At 41.0% G+C, this 26,846-nt stretch overlaps 1 protein-coding gene across 1 annotated transcript in view; it reads right to left on the bottom strand.

The window, feature by feature from the left end:
• ADAMTS2 (ADAM metallopeptidase with thrombospondin type 1 motif 2) overlaps positions 1–26,846 on the bottom strand; it is a 190,776-nt gene that overhangs the window by 28,492 nt on the left and 135,438 nt on the right. The window contains exons 5-10 of the mRNA XM_074883501.1: positions 21,620–21,703; positions 10,797–10,953; positions 9,834–9,939; positions 8,025–8,168; positions 5,981–6,113; positions 4,372–4,485 (exon numbers count right to left, since the gene is read on the bottom strand). Coding sequence (XP_074739602.1) covers positions 4,372–4,485; positions 5,981–6,113; positions 8,025–8,168; positions 9,834–9,939; positions 10,797–10,953; positions 21,620–21,703 — 738 coding nt within the window. The remainder of the gene's footprint in view (positions 1–4,371; positions 4,486–5,980; positions 6,114–8,024; positions 8,169–9,833; positions 9,940–10,796; positions 10,954–21,619; positions 21,704–26,846) is intronic.

Here is a 26,846-nt window from a genome sequence, read left to right as displayed (position 1 = left end):
GCATATTAAAGCAGGGGGTTTTTTAAATGAGGAAAAAAACCCCATGGGTAAATGCAAATTGTTTTCTTAGTGGAAGACAAGATGACTTCTTGCAGTCTCGCCTATTTTTCTGGCAAACAGGACAGTCCAAAACAAGTGCAATTTCCAGGAGAGGAAGCTTAAATCTCTTGCAGTAAAACATTCCACTGCTGTTTTCAGCAGTTCTTTGAAACAACTGCTGTGGACGCCAAAAAAAGAGCCAGTGTGTTCCTGTGGGCTTAACGCATCTGCAAGTTAATTTTTCAAGAAAAGACCTGCAGATCTTCCGCAGGTATCTCTACCTATTTTATACCGTGCAGCAACTCTCCTATCTCCTTGCTTGACCCCCCAGTTATCTACCAGGTAACCCCTCCTGCTGCATCATGGCTGGTGTCCCTCAGCTCTCCCCTCTCTCCTGAGATCGTATCAGGAGAGGGTTACTGATTTATTTGTACTTCCCATCACATGCAGGTTGGCCCGCTCTGCTCCATCTGTTTGAGAATAATTAGTTGCAAGGGATAAACTGAAAGCTCTAGTGCTAAAGTCTACCCTAAGCCAGTAAAAGTTTCTTCAGTGGAGAATCAAGTATCCTCACTGTTTCTGTGGTGACTAACACAGCATACACTTACCCATCTGTCTCCTGTCTCCAAGAGAAGCTGAGGTCAGCTTTCTCAGTGGGAAATTATCTGGATTGCTTTGAGTACACATTAGTGTTTTCAGAAACCTTTTTTCTCAGTCCATTTTTCTTCTCAATAATATCTATTTATTTCAATATTTAATCATTCCCTTCCTTTCCTGACAGACTAAAAAATCATTCCAAGTTTGACTCAGATCGCCTTATTAGCATGGTGCAAGTGAAGAGAATACCTGCTAGGTTTGTGCTGGATCCTTGGCACATAAATCAAATCCAAGAGCAACATCAGCTCAGCTGGCAGGGGCAGGTACCAGGTTTTTACCTCTCTCCAAGAAAATAAACAAAGGAGGCTCAGGTGGTGCAAACCTTTGTGTTAGTCACTGCAGCAAGCAGATGGACTCGAGCATGCGATCTCCTTGCATGAATGACTTTGGGTTTCATTTCTATCCTGTGGAGAACAGTTATCTACTTCAGCCGATATAAATGTCTCCCCAGAAGAGTAGTAGTTTAAAAAAAATGGAACAACTAAAACTGATGATATATTTCTGACAGTTGTCTGGCTTCAGAAGCCTGAGGCTAATGGTGGAGCTGACAGAATTGTATACAAGTAAATAAATTATCAGATGAAAGCATATGTTTTCTTTTAATCCACAGAATGCTATGCAGAGTTAGGCTTTGCACAGTTACACCTCATCTGCATGGTTTACTATAGCAATTTATGAAGTGTCTTTGACTTCACATTAAGGCTCTGATTCTCCATGTGCTTAACTTTACACACCGGAGTTATTTCAGGGAAGTTAATGTGACCATTCAGACACATGCAGAAATTACAAGTGAAGTAATTGCAAGTTGCTGCATCGTCAAAGCTTCACAAAATTGACACAATCTTCCCTCTTGCTATTGAAAACTCAATCTAGTTTAAAAAAATCAGGCTGGGAACAATATAAAATATTCTATTATTTCCTTTAGGATTCTATCAAAATAGTAGTTTTCTTCTCTGCCTGAGAAGCTCTAAGATAATATTTTATTTTTCTGTCTCTAAACCCAGCAAATTATTAGTTTGCTGCCAATTAACATAATGGTTGTTCAATGTCTCTATTTGCACAAGGAGACTTATTAAAAATTTTTTGAAATGGCAGAACCTCACTCTTTTGGCAACTTATTTCAAATAACCACATGCACAGAAGAGCTTACATACATTTACATATATTTACTTAAATATACATCTCTATGTATGCATACATACACACATATAGACAGCATTAGAAAGTCTAATCTTCCTTCCATTTCTAAGGGTCATTGCCTAGGGCCAAGACACAGCCTGGGCGTGCAGAGACAAGGCCCTTATCAGCGCCCTTGTTGAAAATGAGCTTCAGATCTCATGTCCCCACGGGTGTCCTTGCCCCTTGATCGGCACTTGGGAAGGAGGCAGCTGGACTGGATTCTCCTCAATAGCATCTGCTAAGTTTGGGCAAGTGAAGAGACAAGTTATCAGTTATCTGAACACCAGGCTTAGGTGAGAACATCTACGCACCATACGCCGTGTTAGTCTCCCGAACATCGCTTTCATTTCTGGCATTCGGTCCCCTCAGCTGCTGCAGAGCCAGGATGTTTCTTTGACACATCAGCAGTGTTGTGATTGGTTTGAGCTTAAAATAGGCTCTGGGAATTAGTGGTATGAAATCATGAAAACTGCAAGTCTCTAAAGTGGGAAACAAATGGATCTTTTTGAATCAACATCTTTAATTGCTTATGTTTCTGTTCTTTTCTTTTCTGGCATTATTCCAAAGAAAATAGTGGATCAAGTTTGAAGTTATTTTCCTCTTCCTCATGTGCTGATGAGGTATCATAGGAGATGTATCTTAAAAGGAGGCTGCCACACTGAAACTGAGTCCCGGCTTTGGGCAATATATGCATTTTACAGTCCCTGTTCTTTCAGGTAAGTCTCTGGTATTGTCCAAATCAACGAAGAGAGTGAACAGGGGAAGGCCAAATCAAAGGCAGGGATGAAAAGGAAAGGAACAGATGGAAAAGGACTGATCTGATGTGCCTGTATTAAAAACACCAACAACTAATAAATACACTGGTCAAATGCTGAGCTCAGATATACAGTCAGCTGTATAACCTTCATAACTCATGCTATTTTTAAAAAAATGTTTAGCTCAGACTGCTGAGCCTTATCTAACAAAATGGTTTTCATTTTATACGATTTTCTCAGGTTCTCCTGGAAGGTTGCAATAACTTTATTTATCAAAAAACTGGGACAGCTCCTCTGGGAATAAGACAGTCATAGTTCTATCATCTACTGAAACTTCAGAATGTGCACATACTCTCTTGCATCTCCACTGAACTAAAAAGACTGGCTGGCTGCACAGTTTGCTGAAGCCTTGGATCCCAAGTTCCAGTCCAGAGAAAATTTTTACAGCTGAGTTGCATAATATCCTGACAAACTGTTTATAATGGAAGCACTGACAGATCCTTAACTGTATGGTTACAAGTTCTTTTTTTCTTCTCATTTCTGTTCAAATACTAATATGAATGAATGGCTTGGCAAAGAGGGTGATGCAACAAAACGGAATATAACTGTATTTTTCTGGGGGTTTCATGAATATTTTTAACACAGAAATCAGAAAAGTGAATCCAAAGAAACTGTCTAAGATTTTTGGACTGTAATTTAAATATATATATATATTTAAACAAGAAACAAAGCTGTTATAACAGGAATAATCTAAAGAAGAGAAAACCAGAAGGGAGTGGTTTATATAGACCATGACTTGCTAGGGAATTAATTTAGCATTACATTATGTTTTCATAAAAAAGACATTTCAAACTACAACAGCAGCTGCTAATACGGTTCATTTATCACATAAATGATATCATCCATTGGGTTTTACAAAACATCTTTCCAAGTAGCGACACCTTCCTCTCCCCCTCAGTCACTGCATCCAAAGCCCAGGGAAGCCAGACTTTTTCAGCAGACTTCAAAGGACTTGGAGTTCAGATCTGCTATGAGCATGGCGTGATCTCCGCAGAAGGATAACTGAGACCTGGAGTAGGTCCAGCGTGGTGGCTGAGGGGTCGGAGCTGTCTGAGCTCTTGCCACCTCACACCTTCCCTCCACAGTTCCTCATGCCTGCCTTGACTCTCATCAAGCCAGCAAACCCGCCTCCGCAGATCTGCCCTTCTCTCTTCACAGACCCTCTCTGCCATCATGTTTGTTCTCTCTAGCTGGCACACGAATCCCACATCCATCCCTTCCCTCGGGGCAGCCACAGCAGCCTTAGCTTGGCAGACATCTCCAGGACCTCACTGCACCCCCAGCACCAGGGAGGCCAGTCAGCATCACGACAACATCACTGATACAAACACAACCCCCCTGACCTCACACAAGTTGCGGGCGAGAGGAAATTTCCCCATTTTTGGCTCAAAGACTTGCCAAGAAGCACAGGGCAATCTGCAGATACCTCCATGACTTGCACGAGGACGGGGTTCAATGCTCACAGAGCTGCCATGCAGGGCACAGCAGCCCTGGCCCCTGCCTCCTCCCCTCACACTGCCCAACTTGCATTCATGAGTTTGCCCCACATCTCAGCAGATTTCAAATCTTCCAGATGGGTTCTTTTCTTCTTCGCCTTGATTTTAAGGGGAACATCCCCCACCGGACATGAACACATGTGAACACACGTGAGCGTGCATGTACACAGAGCACCCGCTCTCACCTTTCCTGGTGCACACATGGTCCCGTCCAGCGGAGGCCCTTTCTTTGTTTTGCAGAAGTAGGGGTTCTCGGGGTGGCTACACCACAGCTGCTTGCAGGGATCAAATGTACGGAACTGAAATACAAGAAAAATCAGAGTGGAATACACTTTGAGACAGCTCCCACTTGAAACTGCAATAGAAGCTGCAGCACGGTGGGGTTTTTCCTTTCCTAGCTGTAAAATGCCAGCTGTTATCACTGATTCCTGAGGAACACTGTGGTGTCTGTGGATTGAGGAGCATATCTGAGCTTTCATGCAAAATCATCAGTGACTCTGAAGCGAGATCCTGCCTGCGTTCGATGGAATAAAGTCAGGCAAAAATAGTTTTACACTAGTGACAAAAGGCAGCCTGGGCAAGGAGGAAACCAGTTCCCCCAGATGGTAAGACACACACTGCCTTTTCTTACAGCTTTGCCAAATAGTGCTGCTTCATTTGGCAAACAAAACAAAAAATCCTTGAGTACTCATGGGAGAGAGAAATGAGCTGCTCAGACTGTCACTCGGCTGTTGCAATCACCTTCTTAGGAAGATGGAAATTTGAACTCAGGACCCTGATCCAATTAATAAATCGGCATTTTACCTACAACACAAGAGCTTGTATAGGAGAGGATGAGAACCACCCACCACACAATATACTAAAACATGATGTCTGGACAGGCTTTTGGCTATTCTGAACCAAGAAGAATTGAAAGCCTCTGTCTCCCAGGCTCTGGAGAACGGCTGTAAGAAAAGACACTCTTTGGCTGGGACATTCTTCCAAGGCAGCATCAGTGGGAATTGTGTGTCAAGACACAATACTACAGCTGATGCTTTAAAGGTTCTCATCCATTATCTAGAGACACTGCTCAGCACACATATTCCTGCAGATGGGAACGAAAAACGAAATGTTATGTGTTAACAGCTGCCACACCAGCTGAAAACATCCCTTTCCATTTAATATTTTGTCCTACTTGAGGAGCTGGAGGTGGGAGGCACAGCCCTGCTGCAGAAGACTGCTTTCTGAGGCCAATCCGCTGAGAATTGCACTAATCTTGCCTTGCTTTAAATTTAGACTTTGTCTCTTGTTTTTCTGATTCAAGAGAGCCAACCATGTCATCAAGAGTCCTTGCAAGCTGCTCTACTCGCTGTCATGCTTATTTTCTCATGCTAGGCATCAAAATGCATCACACTTTCCATAAAATTGGATCATAAAAGCATACTGCCCTGTGTTAGTACTACAAGATGTGCCACCAAATCCATCTTCTTCACATCTGGGTGGGAGTTTTGAGCAAAATAACTAGCTGCCAGCAATAGGAGGTTCAATAATGCAGCAAGCTTGTTTGCTTGAAGTCTACAGCTATTTATGAAACTACAGAATAATTATTTCTGTAACTCCAGTTTAAAAAAGAAAAGACAGAGATACTTAAAATAACATATTTGTCAACATTCAGTTGTTATTCCTTGCTTACAGCTAAGTGGGCACAACATCTTTCCTTGTGGGCTTCGCTACACTGTCCCTATTACGGACATTTCGGAGACACTTACAACACTCCTGGATGAGAAATAGCAGAAGCCAAATTTAAGTACTCACAGCTGTGCACATCATGTAGCCCAAACCAAAATCAAAACGGCACTGCTCATTCATGGAGTAGTGAATTCCTGGCAGCTGTGGAAGGGAAGGCCAGTCATGTTCGAAGGGATCATCACGCAGACAATCATAGGAACTGCAACAGGCAAAAATTACAGTAACAGATGGGGCTGTGAGACTTGCACAGTGTTTGTGGTTTCATTGCCTTTTTGTTCCAAACAAAACAGAACCTACAATTTCTCAGATGCTGGTTGTGAAGAGCAGTTAATATCGCAATTATGCTCACATCAACTTTATCATGTTGTATCCACCTTTAATGGATCCTGTATCTATTTTTTTCTGAAGCCCTTCCATTGTAATTTCCATTTAGCTTGCAGGTAAATTCCTATCAGTCTCCAGGCTCCTTATGTGAAAGGAATCAAAGGAAGAATCCACATGAGACCAAGAAGAAAAGAAAGTTTAATTAATTTTCCATTTGTGGAATTTCTTGCTGCCTGCAACTGTCTTTCAAGTGAAGTTTTAGAAGCAGAGGCCAGGGTAACCATCCAAGATTACCACTAAGCTTGCAGTTTTCCTGTGTCCTTGCTGAGAAGCAGCAACTCATTTACTTTCCTGCCTGCATTAAATGCTCAAGTTTGTTCCATCTCTCTGCTTGTCCTGATAGCTCTCAGCTCCATCCATAGTTTGTACAAAGTTTCCTTCCCGTGTGATGAATATGGGAGTTTCTCCTCTCCTCCCAAATAGCGAGGACAGTCTGTAACGTACTAAAATCAGATATGTCGCGTGGAGGGCAGAGGACTGAGGCAGTAGCACTGAATGGTTAACACGGTATAATCATTGGTTAATTCACAAGACCAACATGGTCAACAGTATCTCTGAAATGTCTCAGAGGTATTTAATGGACACCATACACAAATCTATTCTGGCAGTCATTCAGGTTGCCTTGAAGATACCAATAGCTGAAAGCAGAATTCTGAGGTTAGATTTACTTCAAAGCAAACCATCATTCTGCTTTGTTATATTTAAAAATAGCTGTATTTAAAAGACTGTAAAGCAGCTCTCTAGGCCAGATGATTTTTATTTAATGGTTAAAGCTCTAAAGGATCTTACTAACTGAAACAATCACACTTCCCTCACAATGTTTTTATTCCTCGTTGCCATACCTAAGACATCTATGATAATAAAAACATTGACAGAAAGACTGAATCATGTTTACTTCATGTATTTTGCTGAATTTTTTCCTACTCATTTTCACTTTTTGCTAGGTATCCTACCAGTTTCCCCATATTTTTCTGTACAACTTGCACATAACAACAAGAGAAAGATTTTCTTCTGTAAGCAAAACCAGGGTCATAAACATCAGAGTTTGTCAGGGAACACCAGTGCAGGTCTAGTGCCCAAAGTATCAGGTTCAAAGGAAAGGCAAGAGACATGGATGAAGCTGTTTAAATAGCTTTTGCATTTAGTGTACTCAAAGGAAAGTAACAACTGAAGAATTAATTCTAGAACCACGCTCTTTCTTTAGATATCTATTAAAGTCAAAAAAAGCCCTGAGCACTTAAAGGGCTGAATCTGCTCTTTAGGCAGCACCATCTTATCATACCTTGACAGGTATCATAAGCAACAAATGGCCCTTGAAGCCAAATCTGGTATCTATAAGATAGACACCATGCTGCTGGGTAGCATAGGTGCTCCTCCAGCTATGGGTTATATTAGGGAGGGGGGAAGGTTAGCAGTGAGACTCCTAATAGTGTCTTCTCATAATCCCTGAGAGGACAGCACATATACTATCGGTGTCCAGAAAATGCATGGATGTAAATGAAATGAGAACAATTTTAAATGGACTGAAATCAAACTAATTGAGAACTTGCATTATTATGTGCAATTGATGGGAAAGCATCTTGTTCCCAATAAGATGGGGGGGATTCTTTGTTTTATTCAACCCCATTTGAGTAACTAACAGAAGGACAAAGCACAAATTCTAGACGTAGAATTGTTCTGACATGCTTCCTAATCAAAGCAGAGAGCCTGCTTAACAGTTACTCACTGGAGATATCGATTCAGCTCTTGCTGGCTGCAACGAGACCAGTGGAAGCGATGAAACGCGGCTTGCACGAGGGGGGCCATGATGCTCCCCAGGCGGACTTCGTCTCCACATCTGTTCCCTTGGCCGTCGTGCTCCATGCCTAAACTGCCCCGCACAGGAGAGAGCCAGCACAGTTACATCACAGGTGGACTGAGAGGGCCCAAGTGCTTCCACATCCCAAATGTCACCAGTGGTTGACTGCAACAAGGTTAAGTCCCATGACCCTTGTCCACACAAGCAAAGTCATGAGAAATAAGAGGGTGAGACTGAAGCTGAAGAGCTAGTCTGTAGTAGCTCCCACATAGAAGCACTGACCCTTGAGAGTACTTTCATGTGATTAGCTTAATCCACTTCGAAAATAGACTAAAAATGCCTTCTTTAGACTTCTGTGCACATCCACATTTGTGAATTACTATGGCTAAATGAATTCATTTCTGGATTAAGGATCTAGTCCACCCTCCAGGAGCTTTAACAGAAATTTATTCATACTCCAATCTGGAGCTTCTTAAGAGTTTATCTAACTTTAAAAAAAAAAAATAAAAATCACACCTTAGCTTAATTTGAAGTAATTTGCAATCGTAGACAAGTCCTTTGCATGGAAAAAAAAAGACATCACCCTGAAAGCTAGTTTAGACTAACTGCTGGTATTGCCCAGTAGCAACCCCACATTGTTTAAATGTGAAACAGCCTGGAAAGTGTTGGGTGCTTTCTAAAAAATTACCCCAAGGTACACACATTTTTAAATTTCTTTTTGTCCTTATTATTAATATGTTTTCTCCTTTCCTTTGTTAGGATCTTACATTGCATTTTTTTAATGAGCACTGTTTGACTAACATGGGCAATATCTGTCCATAATTTAAACCAAATTAACAGATTGGGGCTGAACGTGATTTGAGGAATTACAAACATTCTTCAGTGGTATCTCTTTTAAAGCTCACAGTGTATTCTTTTTAATCCTAATTCAAAAATTCTGGAATCAAATACCATCTGGGTATCAATTCTATGTCCCTGTCTAATTAAGATACGTTTACAGTGATTTCAATAACTTTGGCGATTTTTTTGTTTAAAGCCCTTAATAATTCTGATACAACAAAGAGAAAAGGGCCTGCAGGGTTTCTTAGGGAAAACAGAATAGATTGAAACTGCTCAGAAAAAGCCTTCTGGGAACTGTTATTCTACCAAAAAGAAAATGGGAAATCAGTGGATGTTCTCTGCAAACAGGGAAACTAAAGCACTCTGGGAGAAACCAAAGCTCTGACAACTGCTGCCTGATCACTGGTTCTAATCACATCATGAAGTAAAATGATTGCATTTTTTATATGAAATACATAGAACAGTTGTAACCTCAGTGCTTGGCACCTCGTCTCTGTAGAGTATTGCATCCATTACCAGCAGTAACATATACAGATGACGTGCTTATTCAAATGGATTGTTTTCAAGAATCATGTATTCCACTAACTTAATGAATTCATATTTCATCATTATGAGTACTTCACATCTCCACCAGGAAACTATAATACATCATTCAATCTACTCTCACAGCAGCCCTGGAAGATATTTTGGTATTAGTTCCTTTTTCCATCTGAAAATACCAAAATATAAAGCTTACTTCAGATCATAAAGAAAGCTTTGAGAGACCTGAGACCCGAAGCCAGAGCCAATCCTGAATGTTGTTTCTTAACATAAATTGCATCTTTCCAATGTCATCGGTATTTGTCAGTACCAAAGACAATTTAGGGTAGGACACAGGATGTCCACGGTTCTACTCACACATGTCCAGTTTCATGAGCCACCACAAATGCAGATGAAAAACCATCTTCATGGTTGAGAGTGCAGCTTCGAACAGGATGACACATTCCAGTGACTGGAGCATAGCCTGTGAGAAAATATTCCAGAAAATGAACAAGTATGGAAAGACAGTGTGGTGAGAAGCCGTAGGACAAACATCTGTCTTCTGTTGTGACACAAACATAGTTGAAGCGATCCTCTCAACAGACCTCTGCCCCTGAACATTTAATAATGTGCTCCCTCATCTATGAAACAGATTAAACCAGCCTGTTGAACAAATTAAAACTATATTCCTGGCTCACCAAGAAAACTGTTGTCACCTCTAGGATCATCCTGCAATTGCCTTGTCGAAGTGCATGAGGCAACAGGGGAAAAGGACACCACATGCTCACGAGCAGCTCAGTGCAGTTCCAGCCCTGAGGGAATAGGCGAGCAACGCCCCAGCTGTGGGCTGACAGCAGATCTGGTCAACCCAAAAGGAATGGGAAAGCTCTGAGATTTATTCTCTCCAGTGAACAAACCTGATCTCACAGGAAGCAGAGCCCTGAAAAAAGGAAAAAGTGGACAGCACTTGGCCCTGCTGTTCCAGACCTCTCCATAACAATATGTTTTGGCAATCCTGCTGGAACACAGCAACAGCTTTGGAGACTTTTTTAAAGACAAAATCTATTCTTTAATCTTTGGGCATTTTCAGGACTGTTTACATACAGATCCCATTTTCTTGGCTTCAGCAAGAGCAAAGAAATGATCCAATAAATAAACCCACCAGTAAGAAAGGATAAAATAGTAAGTGAAGCAGTTACAACTGAAATAGCCCTATGCAGAGCTCTTGGGGGAAGAAAATGTTGACCAAAACCAAGCAAAAGATACGCAATTAAACTTTGGATGACTAGTCTTGCTAAGTGATAAACACAAATGCAAAATGAAATCTGATATACATGTTACCTTGCATGCCAGATGGACCAAAATCCTGCCTTGTGAGAAAGATAGCATGGTCGTGATATTCTGCGTGCCCTGTGTCAGGTTTCTGTTGCAAGTAGGCCCAGCGACACACATTTTCCAGACTTTGCGAAGGGTTCCCAATCTCTATCAGACTCATAGACTGCACATGTGCAGGAGGAGAAGACATCAACAGTTATTTATTAAAAGCTTGGTGAACTTTTTTCCCCAACTTGTTCAGGCACTTGACTAAATATTCCATTTCCATTAAAAGTCTGTTCTTAATGAAGAGAAAATTATCCTTCAGAAACAAATTTTACTGGATCAAGAAATTAAGAAAATATCTAAAGTTCATGCAACTTCTGCATTTAATGAGGTACAAGATACAACAAACGAAAAATAAAAAGACACAACAGAAGAAAAATAAAAAGATGGGTATTTTAATGACAAAACTGGTATTGTATTGTGCACTGTGTGTTATTATTTCTACGTCTCCCTGGCACCAGCTTGCACCATTACTTCCAGTCTGGATATGCAGTTTCTAACGGAGCCCGTGTTGGAACTGCAGCGGCTCTCGGCCAGCAGAGACTAACCCAGCATGGGGAAGGGTAATGCCTAATGGCCAAGGGAAGCAAATCACAACAACAGCAGAGAGCCAGCACCCAGCCCTCGTTCATCAGCTGCTTTTTGTCATGAAACTGAGCTGTAGGGCTGTTTTGTCAGACATTTGACCACCACTGGATGCTCTGTAAGTGTGAAAACTAAGTGTACTTTTTTCAGCTGTACTTGAATCATTACTTTCAGAAACAGACTCTCCCAATGACTTTCTTTTAAAGTCCATTTTCTTTATCACATTCCACATCTGAAGATCACTCAGAAGGTAGCACACGTGGTATGCCATTCTCCCTATAAACCTTACATGGGTGGTGTGCCAACACGGCTCAGCCGACTCAAATGAGCCAACGTGTTAGGTGCGGTGCAAAGGACAATTCTCTTGAACAAGAAAGGTATTTCAAAAGCCAACTACTACATTTGCCTTTTTCCAAAATAATACTATCTTTAAGAATTCCCGGCTAATTCTACTTAATACTGTGCATTGCTAAGACTTAAGAAAATTTACTGTATGTGGGATGCTATAAAATGTATGACTAATTGACCCATCTTAGGCCTTCCAGGATTTGTAAGAACTACATATGTGAACCCTGGCTTTTCATTTGCAAAAATTGTATTACCATGACAACACCGTAATCATAACACAAACCACTACAATTTAGATGCTGTACTGTACTGTAAGCATTTGTCATTCCAAAATACCTAACGTAGAGCAAAACCTAGCCTGAGCCAAAAATAAGAGAGAAGTAATATAGTTCGTGTTTAAATACAGATGTATTTGACATGTCCTCTAATTGAGTGCGTGGTGGAGTACACAGAGTATTGACTACATGAAAAAGAAAATCCTCAAAGGGTTGTGGAAGAACAACTGGAATTGATAAAAGTCTGCCAAACTGAGGTCTGATTTTGGCAAAACTGGGATATTACAATTCTGCAAATGTTCAGAAAAACAAATTAATAAACCAAATAGAGGCACAGTTTGGATTCTGATACCACTGTGGAATGAAAAAGTTGTAATAGAATCCCATGCTGGATCATACTGCTTCCAGCCATAATTCCCTTGGAACTGAACTAATAACCATATTTAAATGGTGGGACAGTTGTGGTGCCTTTATTGCATCTTTGTATATTTATAAGAACAGACTTAAACAAACTTTGAGTGACTACTGCAGAGTAAAATCCTGGCTCTTCAAGCAAAAATCCTATTCAGTTAAACAAGGCTTGACCATTGTTGAGGTCTTTAGTAATATCCATCAGTGCTAAAACAAAAACAAACAAGCAAATAAACCAACAAACTAGCTACATCATCTCCACCTTGTTCTCATTTCTCCAAAGCTTCACAAAAGAAATCAATCCCTTCAAGGAACTCAGGGAGAAATCTTACTGCAAGATCCAAAAAGCAAAGAAAGCTGTAAAATGAAGTTGAGAAATCTCAAGTCATGTGTATGCTTTGCTAATAGTTCTCTGTCTCATAATGACCTCCTTCTGTACATTCTACCAAATGAAAATCATCACATCTTAAGATGCATTGATCAGAAAACAAACAAAAAATACACACTATCAACATGTGCTTTGTTTACGGGTATCGGAATGTTTGCAAAGAAATCTCTGCATGATCAGCAAACAAGCACAGAATATTAAAAGTCAATAATTTCCATATAACCACAATTTTATAGCTTTCCTCTGTCCTATGTCACCTCTTCCCTGCTCGCTAAACTGAAACCTTGCCAGTGGACTCCAGCAGAAAAGCAAAAGATTAGTCTCTGAATGAACAACCACAGCAGCTTGCAGCACTTTTCTGATGAACGTTGAGTCTGCCAGAGACCAGATCAGTCTGCCGCAGCGTCCCCAGTAGCTCCCACGGTTTGGGCACTGTGTTGGCATCTGGCATGAGTTGGCAGCTGTTTTCACTGTATACTTAAGTCCACTCTGAGAGCAAAACTACTGGTTCGGTCCAAGAGCATATCAGTGCTTATTGATCAAAACAGTGATTTTAGAGTTTGTCTTCAAGCAAATGAAAGGAGGGCCAACTGTTAATGTGGAGCATTGTGGGGTTTTTTGCATGTACCGCAATGCAGAAAATTAAGAAAATCCCTTTGACATAAGAGGGGAAACTGAGAACACCCAAGTCTATAAAACACATTTCAGCTGACAGCCTGACTTCTTTGTCAGTGACACAATTTTTAACATCAGAAATGTAGACACATGTAAAATTGAGCCTTACTGCTCTTTAAGTTGGGAAATGAGGCATGCAGTAGGAATTCAATTATTTTAAGTGTCCATGTGCTACAGATATAAATAGGAGTCGAGGTCCTGTGTCAGTGAGGAGGAATTCCAAAGAGTAAGAGGAAAAACAGTCTACCTGCTGAGTACTCAAAAGTCCACTGAACACTCAAATCATCTGGCCACTAACCCCTTGTCTTTCTTCACTATAATGTGACAGACTGAAAAGAGAAATCCACTTGATTCCTAGCAAATTTTCACCTGAATTCCCACTTTCTGCAATTTGTCAGTGGCTTTCAAATCAGAAAGGCTCCAACAGTACTAATAATGAATGCTGCAAGGCCAGGGAACCACCAGTCTGGGCTCCGAGTCACCTCACTGTGCTATGCAATTGCACTGGTTCAGACCAAAGAACCACATAAGTCACGGTCTTCTCCTGATAGTAGGCAATGGGATACCCAGGGAAGGGAATTAGAGGAGCACAAGTATAGCATAGTATTTCCCTCCAAGGCTCCAGTGGTCTATGGACCAGAGGTTTCCTCAGCCAGACATGTTGCATTTTTATTCATTTTTCCAGCTGACTCACCTTTATAGCTAAATGCTGCAGCACTGCAAGAAAGGAACTTAGGAAATCATGGGACCAGGCACAGCTTGTTACTAGATAGGGCAAATGTGTTATGTTTTGGAAGGATGTTGTCCAAAAATTTACTCTTATAGAGATATCAGATAACACTTGATAATATTTTCTGTTGGAAGTCAATGGGGACCTTTCATCAGATTCAGAAAAGCCCAGCTCATTATTAAATGGATAAAGTGAAAGCAGAAAGAGGAAAAGAGATGAGCTGTGTACAGTAACGAGGACTGTAAGTAAAGGTAAAATCCCTCTTTGTCAGACTGCAAAGAAAGTTTGGGGGCTAGCAGGCTGCCTGTGGAGAAGAGGTGTAGGTGTTACTGTTGGCCAGCAAAGGGCCCACACTGCCAGGAACATGCAGGTCCTGCAGCTGGCTGGGAGCTCAGACCTGGCTGGGAAGGACCTCTTTCCAAACAGGACAGCAGGCCTGTGGAGAGCATTACTCAGCTGATCAGCAGGAAAACTGCCAATGGAAAGAGAAACTTTCCTTCTCACAGCAAGAAAAGCAAAAAAATCTGTGGGCATTTCGGAGAACTGCTGATGGAAACAGATGGAGATGTTGGCCAAGAAGTGGAAAGGCCTCAGCTGGGAGAACATCCCCCATGCAAGGAGACACCACAGAGGGTTATGAGGACAGTCTGCCCTAGAGAATCAGACAAGATCCTTGTTCTGGGAAACTCAACATCTACTAATGCCTTCTATTTCTCTTCCTTTTTGATTCTGTCTCCATTTCTTCTCTACTCCCTTTCTTCTTAGACGGATGCAGCAGAAAAAACTAAACAAAAATTTAGAAGACAACTGAGTTGCAACTACCATTCGTACAAAGAGGCAAAGCAAGGCAGAAGGAAATACTTGAAAGTTGTTAATACATAGATCCAGAGGCCCTCTTGTCTTTTGGGAAATCATCAGTGTGATGTTCAGTTCTCTATTATGAAGACACTGAAGAAGTATTCATTTATGAAGCTGACTGGAAGGTCCTTCAAATACTCGTGGAGAATGTTTGGAAAGGAAGAAATATGTCAATTTTTTTTTCTTTGACAGTTTCAAATACAAAGTCATCTTAGAAGAAAATTGCAAATTTAGTCTATATTCTACCCAAACTTTTCAAGAACATTCATGTTGCCAGTACATGTGAAAGACACACTGGTATCACACACAGAATGGCAGCTTTCCTTAACCAACTGTTTTATTTATCTGCCATTTGGCATAACTGAGTACAGCTTTGCAATGGTGTTGATGAGCAGGTACCTGATGATAAGAACATCAGAAATTTAGGCTGGTCAGAAGCTTGCTGGAAAAGGACCTTTCCTAACTCATCCATTAGGTGGTGCTCCAAGAGTACCAACGGAGAAGGCTTTGCTGCTCTTCAGTAGCTCCAGAAGGAGCAGAAATATGCCTAACTTGATAGCTTCAAACTATGGAAGCAAAAGTTGGACCGTAGTAGTATACACATTCGGGAAACAGTTTAACATATGACTTTCCCTTCTTGAATGTGTAAAGTCTCTGCAAAACATACTGTTTACATTGCTTCTACTTGGCATTTCTATTTTCATTGTATATTGGATTAGACCTATATTCTTCTTTCATCCTGAACAAGACAAGCAAAAAGTAAATAAATACAATTATTGAGTGTCCATGGTAACCAAACTAACAAAAATAGCTCATTTCACAAACTGTCATTTTGCATTCAAAAGACTTGTAAAGCTTTCTTATGGCAGCAATTTGCAAACATTTTTCAGTCTCTAATTCTGTATAAATGTAAGCAGATCAGGAATACAACGTATTGTTTATGCTATCAGCCAGTTCTACTCTTCAAGGTCCCAACAAAACACACCAGGAAATTATAAGCTATGAGTCTAATATATAAATAAGGCAAATTCAACCATTTACCCAGATAAATAAGAGGGACAATATCTCCTCTCATCTTTATTCCTACCCTAAACATATGAAAACAGTGCAAAAATATGAACAGCAGTCAAAATACTATATAATATGTATGTTCTGGCCTTGCAACTCAGTCTGTGCAGAATTGGTTACTAGAGATGGCCAAAGGTTGGGGTCAAGAACTCCATCTTCAGACAGGTTTGTATAGCACAATGGAAGATCAGGGCTTGATTCCTGCTGATTCTTTCAGTCTTCTGTATCTACCACTGACAGTGGGTAACTAAGATACCCAACTCACATTGGTGACCTTCTAATACAAGGAGAGCTCGGAGAAGAGGAGGCTCGGGGGGATCTCATCAATGTATATAAATACCTATTGGGAGGGGAGTATCCAAAGAAAGGCGGTATCCAAAGAAAGGACAAGAGGCAACGGGCACAAACTGAAATATAAGAAATTCCATTTAAAGGCAAGAAAAAAATTGTAAGGGCATTACTGTAGTTTCAGCCTAAGAGTGGCCAAACATTGGGAAAAGTTGCCCAGAGAGGTTGTGGAGTCTCTGTCTTTGGAGATATTCAAAATCCAGCTGGACAAGGTTCTGAGCAACCTGCTCTAGGTGAGCATGCTTTGAACAGGGGGATTGGACTAGATGATGCCCAGAGGTCCCTTCCAAGCACAGCTATTCTGTGACCCTAATGTACAGCTAACAACCTCCTTGCACTGCCAGGCACAACCGCTCTCGGCCAGTTTGTGTCTTCCTGGGACAAGCAGAGGTAAGGGGAGCACTCATTCCTTTCCCTCCAACCAGGGTCAACAGCAAAACAGTAAGGATGAACACCAGATTGAAGGGATAAACCTGGCTTGTCCTCCCATCTCAGCTGTGTCACCTGTGCCACCCTCCGGGAAACAGAACCTGGCTCAGACCAAACCACTGCTTTCCACCGTGGCTGAACTGAGAACGTCTTTCCTGCTTGCATCAAGCTTAGACATGAAAAGGTCAGATAGCAGAGATAAAACCAGCACCATTTAATGAAAAGATCGAAGGTAAAATCTTGTCCCAAATGAAGGCAGCAGGAGCTCTGTTAGTATTTCAGACGTACACAATCAAAAAATCCTTCTCAGTTGAATAGTCCTGTCCTATGAGATTGTAGGCATCTACCCCATACTACCTGCTTCCTGAACTGCCATCTCAAAGCTATTTGGGTTTTCTTCCCTCTCCTAATCTGCCTTGGTGGTCAGGTTCCTCTTTCAATTTGACCAAGGTAACACATGGCCAGAGTACAACCACTTGTTCTGGGGCCAACACTGGCTTAGAGCTAACATGGGTTTTTTCTCCCTACTGGTTGCCATCCCAGACGTGTACAGGGCAGACACAGCATCCCCCCAGCACATCCCACCCTGGTCCAGTCTGAATGCGGGTGACTCAAGCTGCGCATGTTGCTCCAAAGGAGAGTTCAGGGGTGTCCTGCACTGTCACATTCACACTTCTCAAGAAATAACCCTCATAAATCCTCAGGTGGCTGAATTGATTGAAACCCCTGTAGCTCCTGCAAAAGTCTTTCTGACTATTTTTTCATTAATAACTGTCTTAATTACACCCATCCCAGCTAATGTGTTTGCTTGTCTCTGCTGCTGTGCAAGGGCAGCTCATCTGCACACAAAGTCACCATTGTCAATGGACAGAGCGTGGGGCTGGAGCCAGGAATTTATGAGGTCTTATCCCCAGCCTGCCAGTGGCCTTCCGTGTGGCCTTGGAAAATAACACTTAACATCTTTGTTTTTTTAGCTGTAAAATGGGAATAATAATCTTTATTCATCCACCTCAAAGAGGTGATGAGAGGATTTTATGCAGCGCTCAGGATTTAAATGTTTCCAAACAAATTTTATAATAACCAGTCAGAGGTTTTAAATCCATTCTCAGCTCATCTCTTGCCACCTCCTCTGTGCTTGGTGATAGTGGTTGCTTTGCTTATTCCCCTGAGTATTCTAGAGCTAGCTGGATTACAGAGCTGTTAGAACCAAAATAGGTCTAAATGGAATAATTTGCCCAAACATTGAATTATATTCATCTCAAATGTATCCACAGTTTCCAAAATTTGGAACCAATCTTCCTACTACTGAAGTCAAAAAGGCAGAAGTGAGCCAGCTCATCTTTTTCCCATTTGAAGAAAAATGCACCGCATGTACCCTGTTTACTTATTTGCAGTATCCCATCACATCAGAAAAGCCTGAGTCGATGTAAAGAAAATGCAGAGAAACACATGGTAGCTTCCAAAGCCACTGCAGATATGGAGCAGCCTTTGCAGAACATGTTTTTCTATCCTATTGATGGAACTGGTAAATGAGCTGGCAGCAGCCAGGCATGGTCAAAGCCTTCACATCAGCCCCTCCAGTATATCAGAGTTGATCATTTGTTTGAAGTACTATGAGAAAAGCGGGGGAGTCAGGAAAGGGCTGGTAGCTTCAGCACACCTACCCCAGACACAGCACAGCCACGCGCTGCCCCCTCCTCAAACACAGCACCCAGCCAGCGTCCAAGTGCTCCTTGGCATGTCTCGACCTGCCACCCCCTCAGTCTAAGTCCAGAGCTGATAACTTACACAAAGTGTTAATTCAGTAAAACCATGTCAAATCTTTTGAATTTGCCCCTGAAGGAATTTCAACATGTGATCACCAAGGAACATTTTCCATTTTTTCATCTTACCAGGGCAATTAATGCAATTACTGAAATTATTGAAACTTTTGAATATACAGTTGCCTGTGTTTGAAAATATTAAAAAATAAGTACATTTCAAGGAATAGAGTACCTTCAAGCAAGAATCACTGAAAAGCTGGTTGCTATGCAACTCAAGTATTGTCCATATTATTCTTATCAACAGATGACTTATTGTATAGAATAATATAATCCTCTTTAACAAAAAACCACAGTACAGTAGAAGGCTGTTCAGGGGTGGAGAATTGGCAATAGCTCAGAGTGCTGTCATAAACCCCATGACGATGGTACATACTTCATCAATTACAGAATCATAATGTAATTATTATGATTATTTAAATGGCCCCCTTGATAATATATATAAATTGCCTACAATGAAATAAATGAATCTAAAGATATCAGCTACATGCTTTCAAAATAAATGCTTCCTCAAACAAGACTGGGATAATATTTTCATACTGTGAAGCCAACCAGGCTGCTTCATTCATGCACTGCCTGAACTTGTATACGCACCCTTCCTTTTATTATGTACTTTGAATATGTATTCCTAAAAATTGTTGGTGCTAGTGTGTGGGATAGTAAAATACTGAAGGCTTTGTTCTATTTCCTCAGAATGGGTTCAGAAAGTAAGAACTATGCACATTTTCTCTCTGTTTTTTCCTCTGCTAAATCATCTCAACCCTCCAAAGAGAAACCTCCTCACCTTCTACTCCCTGGTACTAGTCCTCTGATCAGGAGCTTTAAAAACATGAACGTAAAAAAATATATTTTTATACAGCCAGGGCATGCAGGCCCCCACACCATCAGGTGAAGAAGCTCAGAAATGATACCTTTTACACTCATTTTACTTTTTTCAGAAAGCCATAAATTGCCTTTCATGTAAATAAGAATCAGATACAGAAATGCAAGAAAAATTATCTTCATGGTTATTTAGGGCAAGCTTGTGATACTAGACTTATTCCATTTTATGCCCTGCTGAAACCAGCAGGATAACCCAGGAACTAAAACACCATCCACTGCAGATTATGAATCTAGAATCCAGAAGCAGATCATCCACATGCAGATTACATAGTGCTACCTGCAACAGCTGTTTTTGTGATATGGCCAAAGACCCACCAAGAAGTGGTTTCCATGCTCCCCCCACTCTCCTCTCTAGAGAAGATTAACATGAAATCTGTAACTTCCAAATTATCAATGGACAACGCTCTATTCTTCACAAGAAATTAAAGATTCTTAAGGTGAAATAAGGTCTACTGTAGCTATTGTCTGCCATCAGAGAAAGTTATCAGAGTTCAGACTGGTGCAGATCTATAAAGATGGACACTCGTGACAATTATGAAATACTTATGAAATAAGGACAGCAAAGAAGTGACTAGCCAATGTGCTAATTCTTCTGGCTTCTACCGCTACTGCAATATCAGATTTTTATGAAAATTATTAGTCAATCTGCAATCCTTCAAACTGCTGTCATTACAGTAATCATGAGGATAACTTGTTTTGTAATTTAATATTAACTACACACACCATGAACTTTCAATCACAAAATGGCAAATATGACTTTTGTTACCTTTTATTTTAGGACACACATCTGATTAAGCTTATCTAAAATACATAAATACATCACCATCTACATCACTGCAGGAAGAGCAGAGATGGATTGGTGTGTTTAGTTCTCAGATAGGCAAGTTCCAGCAGAACAATTTATCCCAAATCCAGGTAACCAGTCTCCAGCAGAGTCCAGACTAAAACTCACAGTTCCCTCATTTGCACCAGGGAGGAAAATTCATAGCTGGTGTTGAGCAGGGTAAACTGGTGAATGTCAGTGGAGCTTCACCACTGACACCATCTGTGCCGGGTCTTCACCAACAGCACGTCAGCAACTTGCATGAACGTACATGGAGTCTTTCAGAACCCGGGTTTATTACATGAACATGAAAATGTCAGCAACTCCAGTCACAGAAAGGTACGCTAGATTCTAACACTCTGCCTTGAGCAGCTGGGCATACTGCTGTATCGGAGAGCACTAAAATCACGTGTCCTTAACCAAAGCATTTATCAACATACTTGAAAAGCCCTGTTCCTGTTTCCATGGAATTTGATGTTGATTTGGCAAAAATAGGACACAGGCACTGAAGAGTTCAATACTTTTGAAAACCATTTAGCATCTCATTCCTCCTTACCCGAGTTTTGCCTGTAGAGTAACCCCTTCCATAGAAACAGCAAGAGCAAGAACACTTGGTATTCTTAATTACAGGTTTAATCTGCAGAGCTCTTGCCTTTGGCCCCCATCCCACAGAAATCACACTTAACTTTAAGCACACGTGTAGTCTCACTAATGTTAAGCTCAAGTTTAAATTAGTTCTTGGAATGAAGCCGTAGCCCTCAGCATCTTGCAGAACCGATCTTGTGTTTATTGTTACTTACATACAGTTCTATCACAACACCTCATGTTTTCTTTAGGAACTAAAATGTTCACTATGTTTCATGGATTATTCCAAGCAACTCTGAAAAGATAGACTGCCAGAGCTAAGCCGCAACTTAAAATGTCACAGGGGAAACCCAGAAGAAATTCAAATGATCTGAAATGTGAAGTTCAAATGATAAACAAATACATATAAACATAAAAGTTCTTTATAGTCATAGACTGGTAAGGACAATGTACGAATTAAAATAAAAAATGGATACATGTCACCAGTAACTACATTGTTCATAAAAAAAATAAAGTTCAGAGATATTGATATCTTCCATTTAAATTAACCTTTACTTACCTTGCCATAGCTCAGCAGGATTATCCTCACCAAGACAACGTTAATGTGAGCACCCAGGGACTCATCATGATAAATTTCGTTAACCTGCAAAAGAATTCAGCACTTTAATCATGGCGCTGGCAACAAGTACCCATGAAAGCAGTGATACAACAGTACCTATGCACTGTCATTAAGCCAAAGATCACTTTGTGATCATATATAAAATGGGGAAAACTCCACCAACGCAAGAGGGAATGTTTTCTTTTCTAAACTCTGTTGGAGCCTCCCATAATTCAGGAAATAATTTAAAATCAACACATCATCAGAGACTTCATATTAACCGGTATTTAAGTGCCAGCCTAAACAGACTTATACGTTTCATGGTGCACCTACACAATGCAGCTGAGCTGATCTAACAGCTACTGCTGCTAAGAAGGAAGATTCCCAGCTTCTCCCTACCTCATCCCAGCTGTGTGTCCGCTGGAGCCCAGAGCCCAGTAGTCCAAGCAAAATCCCAAATAGCTCTCTGCTGGGCAAGACCATGTCTGGGGAAGGGGACAAGTGAGCAGAGGGACAGGACCTCTCTCCTGAGAGCCATTTGCTGGGTCGGCTCAGCTGCACCCTGTAACTCTTCCATCTGGGACCCATCACATCACACTCTGACAAGAGGATATACCTCCCTCAAAAAGCACGGTTGGCCACATGGGCTGGCTTTATTGTGTGTCAAAACTAATCACTGTTAAACTTTGAAAGCACAACAAAAGCTACAAAATGCCAGCAAATCAAAAACTGTCTTCTTTTTTTATACCAAAGCTACATAACTGAACATGCACATGGGGAAGTCACCCTAGGAATACTGAAAAGAAAACTGTAAATATTTAGAGTAGAGAATGAAATGTGGATGTATAAAGATTACTTAGGAAACACTGCTACAAGGAAGCTAAGCAAATATTAACGGTCAAAGAGGCTGATTTAGGTATTGGGATGATGAAGACAGCATGAGACTCAGCCAAATGGCAGAGGTTTAGCTTTACAAATTAGAAGAGGCAGATGAGATTCCCTGCAAGGGAAGTGTCTTTCCTAAAAACTCTTCCCTTGGTAAAGGCTGCACCAAACCGGACTGCTTTGCTGCCTGGACCTAAATTTCATTTATTCCTGCAAAATAGATTCATTACTACAAGGTAATAATGTCCTGTTTCTTCAGTCACCCCTAGTTTTAATGGCCCATCTTTTATGTCTGTACAAATCATTACAACTAAATACATCAGTAGGTTTTGCTAAGAAATCTCCATTGACATTTTAAAGTGAATTTTAATTAATTTTATGAGTATTTGGGGATATAAGACAGCCTAATGTTGGTGATCCTGAGTGTCCTGCACTGATGGTTAGGAGACAGCGTGGCTGAACCGTGGCTCCAGGACCCAACTCACACCCCGCAGGGCATCTGCCCAGGCACCTGGGGAACATGCTGTGGGATGCGGGGGATCCAGGCTCGTTACCGGCTGATGAGCAGATCCTTGGCTGGAAGGTGGTGGGCGAGGAGCCTGTGGCTATGACTGGCTTCAGGGGCCTCTATTTTCATTGCAGTGTAGAAGTAGCTGATCTCAGATCTGCTTTGTAAACTGTATCTCTGGAAATTAGATTATTTATTTACATGTCTGAATAAGACTTTAGAAGATTAACTTTATATTCCTGTATTTAAAAAAGTCTTTTACCTTGAGGACCATTACTGAACACAGATTATAAAGAGGTAAGATATAAACATGCATTTTGCTTTACAAAAATTCTTCCACCCATTTCTCAACACCCCTGCATGTTGTCAAGGGAGGCAAGGATATTAATTTGCCTCACTCTTTGTGTAGTGGGAAGAGAGCACATGCATCAAGCGTGAGGCTGAAATAAGCTGTAAATTACCTATACATGAAACGAGTACTGAACGAAAACTCCTGTGTATAGAGGACAGTAAACACAGCATGTAAATAAGTATTTAATTAGTTCATAAAGCATAATCCAAACTGCTGCACACCGCTCTCTCATTAACTTCCAGAATTTAACCTAAGCCTCTTTTAACAATAGTTGAGTAACAGAACAACCGTATCGCTGTTGCGTGCCAAAATGAAACTTGGCTTGAAAACGTTGATGGAACAGAATTGAAACACTGTTTGACTGTTCATGCAAATGACATCTAACAAACAAACTGTGAATGAACAGAAAAGCACAAGCACTGTAAAAAGCTGCTTGGTTCTCCTGGGATACTGGATTTTCTGTAAGACAGTGGGTCAATTCAAAGCTCTGGGTCTTGGTTTCATTAATAAGAATGAGTTCAACCCCTCTTCACACAGCAGCTGAATTGAACCCTCTGAGCCTTTCTCTAAGCTAAAGTGTGACTTTACTAGTAGTGTCTCACTGCACATAGATAATATGCTGAAATAGATGCTTTTACTTTTTTCAGCATGGCCTAAATTGCACCTATTTGTTTCAGGAAGTTAATAAAGATAGAAGATCCAAGCGACTGAATATTGTGTTCTCAACTGTTCATGAAAAGCGCACGCACCGAAAGAGCCTTCACAATCCCCAGCTCAGATTCTCCAAATTTCCACCTGTTATTTCAACAGGAAAGCAGAGTTAAGCTAATGCAGTTCATTGTATAGGGTGTAAAATAACCAACCTGTGGAATGTGAAAGCTCCAGGCTCTCATCCAACACAACTGCTGAAATGTTTGTTTCAAAGCAGAGATAATCAGACAATAGATATATGTTCAGATGCTGTGTAATAAATACACACAGGTGTGAAAATGATTACATAGCACTTCTACAGCACTGCATCTCCATGTACTTCAGTAGGACATCCGGGTTCATATCAACACAATCAGAGTCAATGTCCTGTTCTTACATCGGTAAGTCTAAAATTATGTTGCTGCATAGGAAAAAGAAGTGCACAGAGACCATCCCAAAATCACAGCTCCTGAACTGAAGGCAGCGAATGCATTAAATCTTGTTAGATGTCCTACAGTGATTCAGCATTTATAGAGGGCAATGAAGAAGGTTGGATAAATCTCAAGGAATTCAAAGCATGGTGGAACACTGTAAAGAGACTTTCATCAAGCTATTGTAGTTCACAAACTATTTTGGGATAACTTTGATTTATTTTTCTGGGATATTTCAATCAAAGCAAAACATGCACTTCTATTTAAAGTTTCTGGTTAGAAATCAGGCTTGCACAGATTGGTGCTACATAAGAAAAACAAAGACTTTATTTATTTTTTTCTTCTGTCCCTCTCTGCTTATTTTATAATTCCTCCCTTAGCGAGTTTCAAGTCAGCACAGTAAGCACGTAGAATACATCAAAAGACCCCAACTAAAGACAAGCTAAGCATCATGCTTTGTAAAAGAAGCACTGCAAAGTTTTTATTATTGAGCAAAGCAGGGCCCAGTCCTAAAAGGGAGTTTTGAAAACTGCTGTATCACAAACAGAAATAAATAGCCTGCAATTTTGCCAGTCTTGGTGCAGAGTGGGTTACCTGCTGATATAGCTGGCAGGATTTTTAGGGAAAGTCAGGTGGTTCCCTGAATCTCTAATTAAACCAATGTGCAATAGGAGAAAGAATAATCTGCATATTTTGGCAAGTCATCGGCAAATTCATTCATGCAGTTTGAAGGAGTTCCCAGCCTTGCAAAGTTTGTTAGTATCTGCTATGCAAAAGACAGCCCACTTCATCACAACACGGCTCCGTCCCGCTGAACCATAAATCATCGCGGCTGAGTTCATGCCAAGGCGCACCCTCCGCGGCTCCATGCATTGCCCCGTACGGCTGGGTGAGCACTGCTTCCTCAGGCGCCCTCGGCACACACCCTTGAGGGACATCTAATAGTTTCAACCTCTGGCTACCATCAACCTCAAGCAGATCTGACCCAGCCACAGTGGCCATCGGAGGGCATATCTAACCATTTGGAAAGGGCACAATTCAAGATGCAGTTTATGCATCTGGCTTTTCAGTCACCACAAACTGCTGATCCATCCAACCCAATTAGACTGCTTTTTGATCACCCAACATCCTTACATAACTACTGCTGCAGAAACTCCTGATGGCTACGTGCTCTCAGGCAGAGCAGGGACCATGTGTGGATCTCTGCCAGAGCGATAGCGGAGGAGCTGGAGAGCATCAGCGCCTTCCCCATGGGATGGCAGAGCTCCTGGCAAGCCATTGTTTGAGCCTAGCCCGAGATGCAGCTCATTCATCAGATCATAATTATCTGCAGCAAAGCCTCAGTGCCTGGTGGGCATCCAGTGATTGTCTATTTCTGTAAGAAAAGGCTGTTTTGAATTACAGAATAGGAACCAGAAATGTCACGGTGGATACCAAGCACAAACTTTTGTAATCTGACCCTCCCGAAAGCATTCCCCTCTCACTTTATTTTTCTGTGTTCCCACTTCAAACACCACTATCCTAGTCGATTTTCATCACCTCCTTTATGCTTTTGAAGACCCCAAACTAACATTTCTAACATTCCCAAAGCTTCATCTTAATCCCACAGGAATAACATTACATCAATTTCATCGAGTGGATAAACTATGGTCACATAGAAAGTCAACAGGCAAAATCCAGGGTTCCCAGTCTCCCTTTCTAGTCCTTACAAGGCATTTCCTCATTTCCTCAGAGAGGAACTCTTTTTTTCTGAAATCTTTGTTGAGCGTCACAAGGAAAAAAGAATAATGAAAGCACACAACACACATGAAACTTAAAGGTCAAACTGTGATCTCAGATTTGGAAAACATCTATCATTCTGCTCAAAACCACAGGCACAGGCAGTTTTAGAAGAACTTGGCAATGTACATTGCAAAACGGAGATAAGAATCTGGCATTTTGTATGCAAATACGAGTCTGAGTCCTGATTTACCTTCCTTGGTGTGAGAGTCAGTAGATGTTACCAAGTCCAAGTTAGCTGCTTCTGATCAAATGAAAAACATTCCCCAGAGCAGATGTGCTGGCAAGGCACTAGGTAGCTTCGTGTTACGGTTCTCTATCTCATCTTCAACTGTAACATTGGCTTTAGAAAGGTCATAGACTGTTTTCTGACTTCATGACTAATTTATTTTTCTTAGTTCCTCCCTCAGGCTCTTGGAACTTCTCATTCTTGCTCATAAACCACTGCTCTGAGAAGTTTCCCTAAACACTGTAAGTTACCTTTGCACCAAAAGACTCGGTATTTTTCTGAATTACTGTCTCAAGATCACTTTAATAAAATCA

The sequence above is a fragment of the Strix uralensis genome, chromosome 14 (genome assembly GCF_047716275.1).
Source record: "Strix uralensis isolate ZFMK-TIS-50842 chromosome 14, bStrUra1, whole genome shotgun sequence".
Lineage (NCBI taxonomy): Eukaryota > Metazoa > Chordata > Aves > Strigiformes > Strigidae > Strix > Strix uralensis.
The sequence above is the reverse complement of the archived record's forward strand: the minus strand, read 5'-3'. Positions and strand labels throughout refer to the sequence as shown.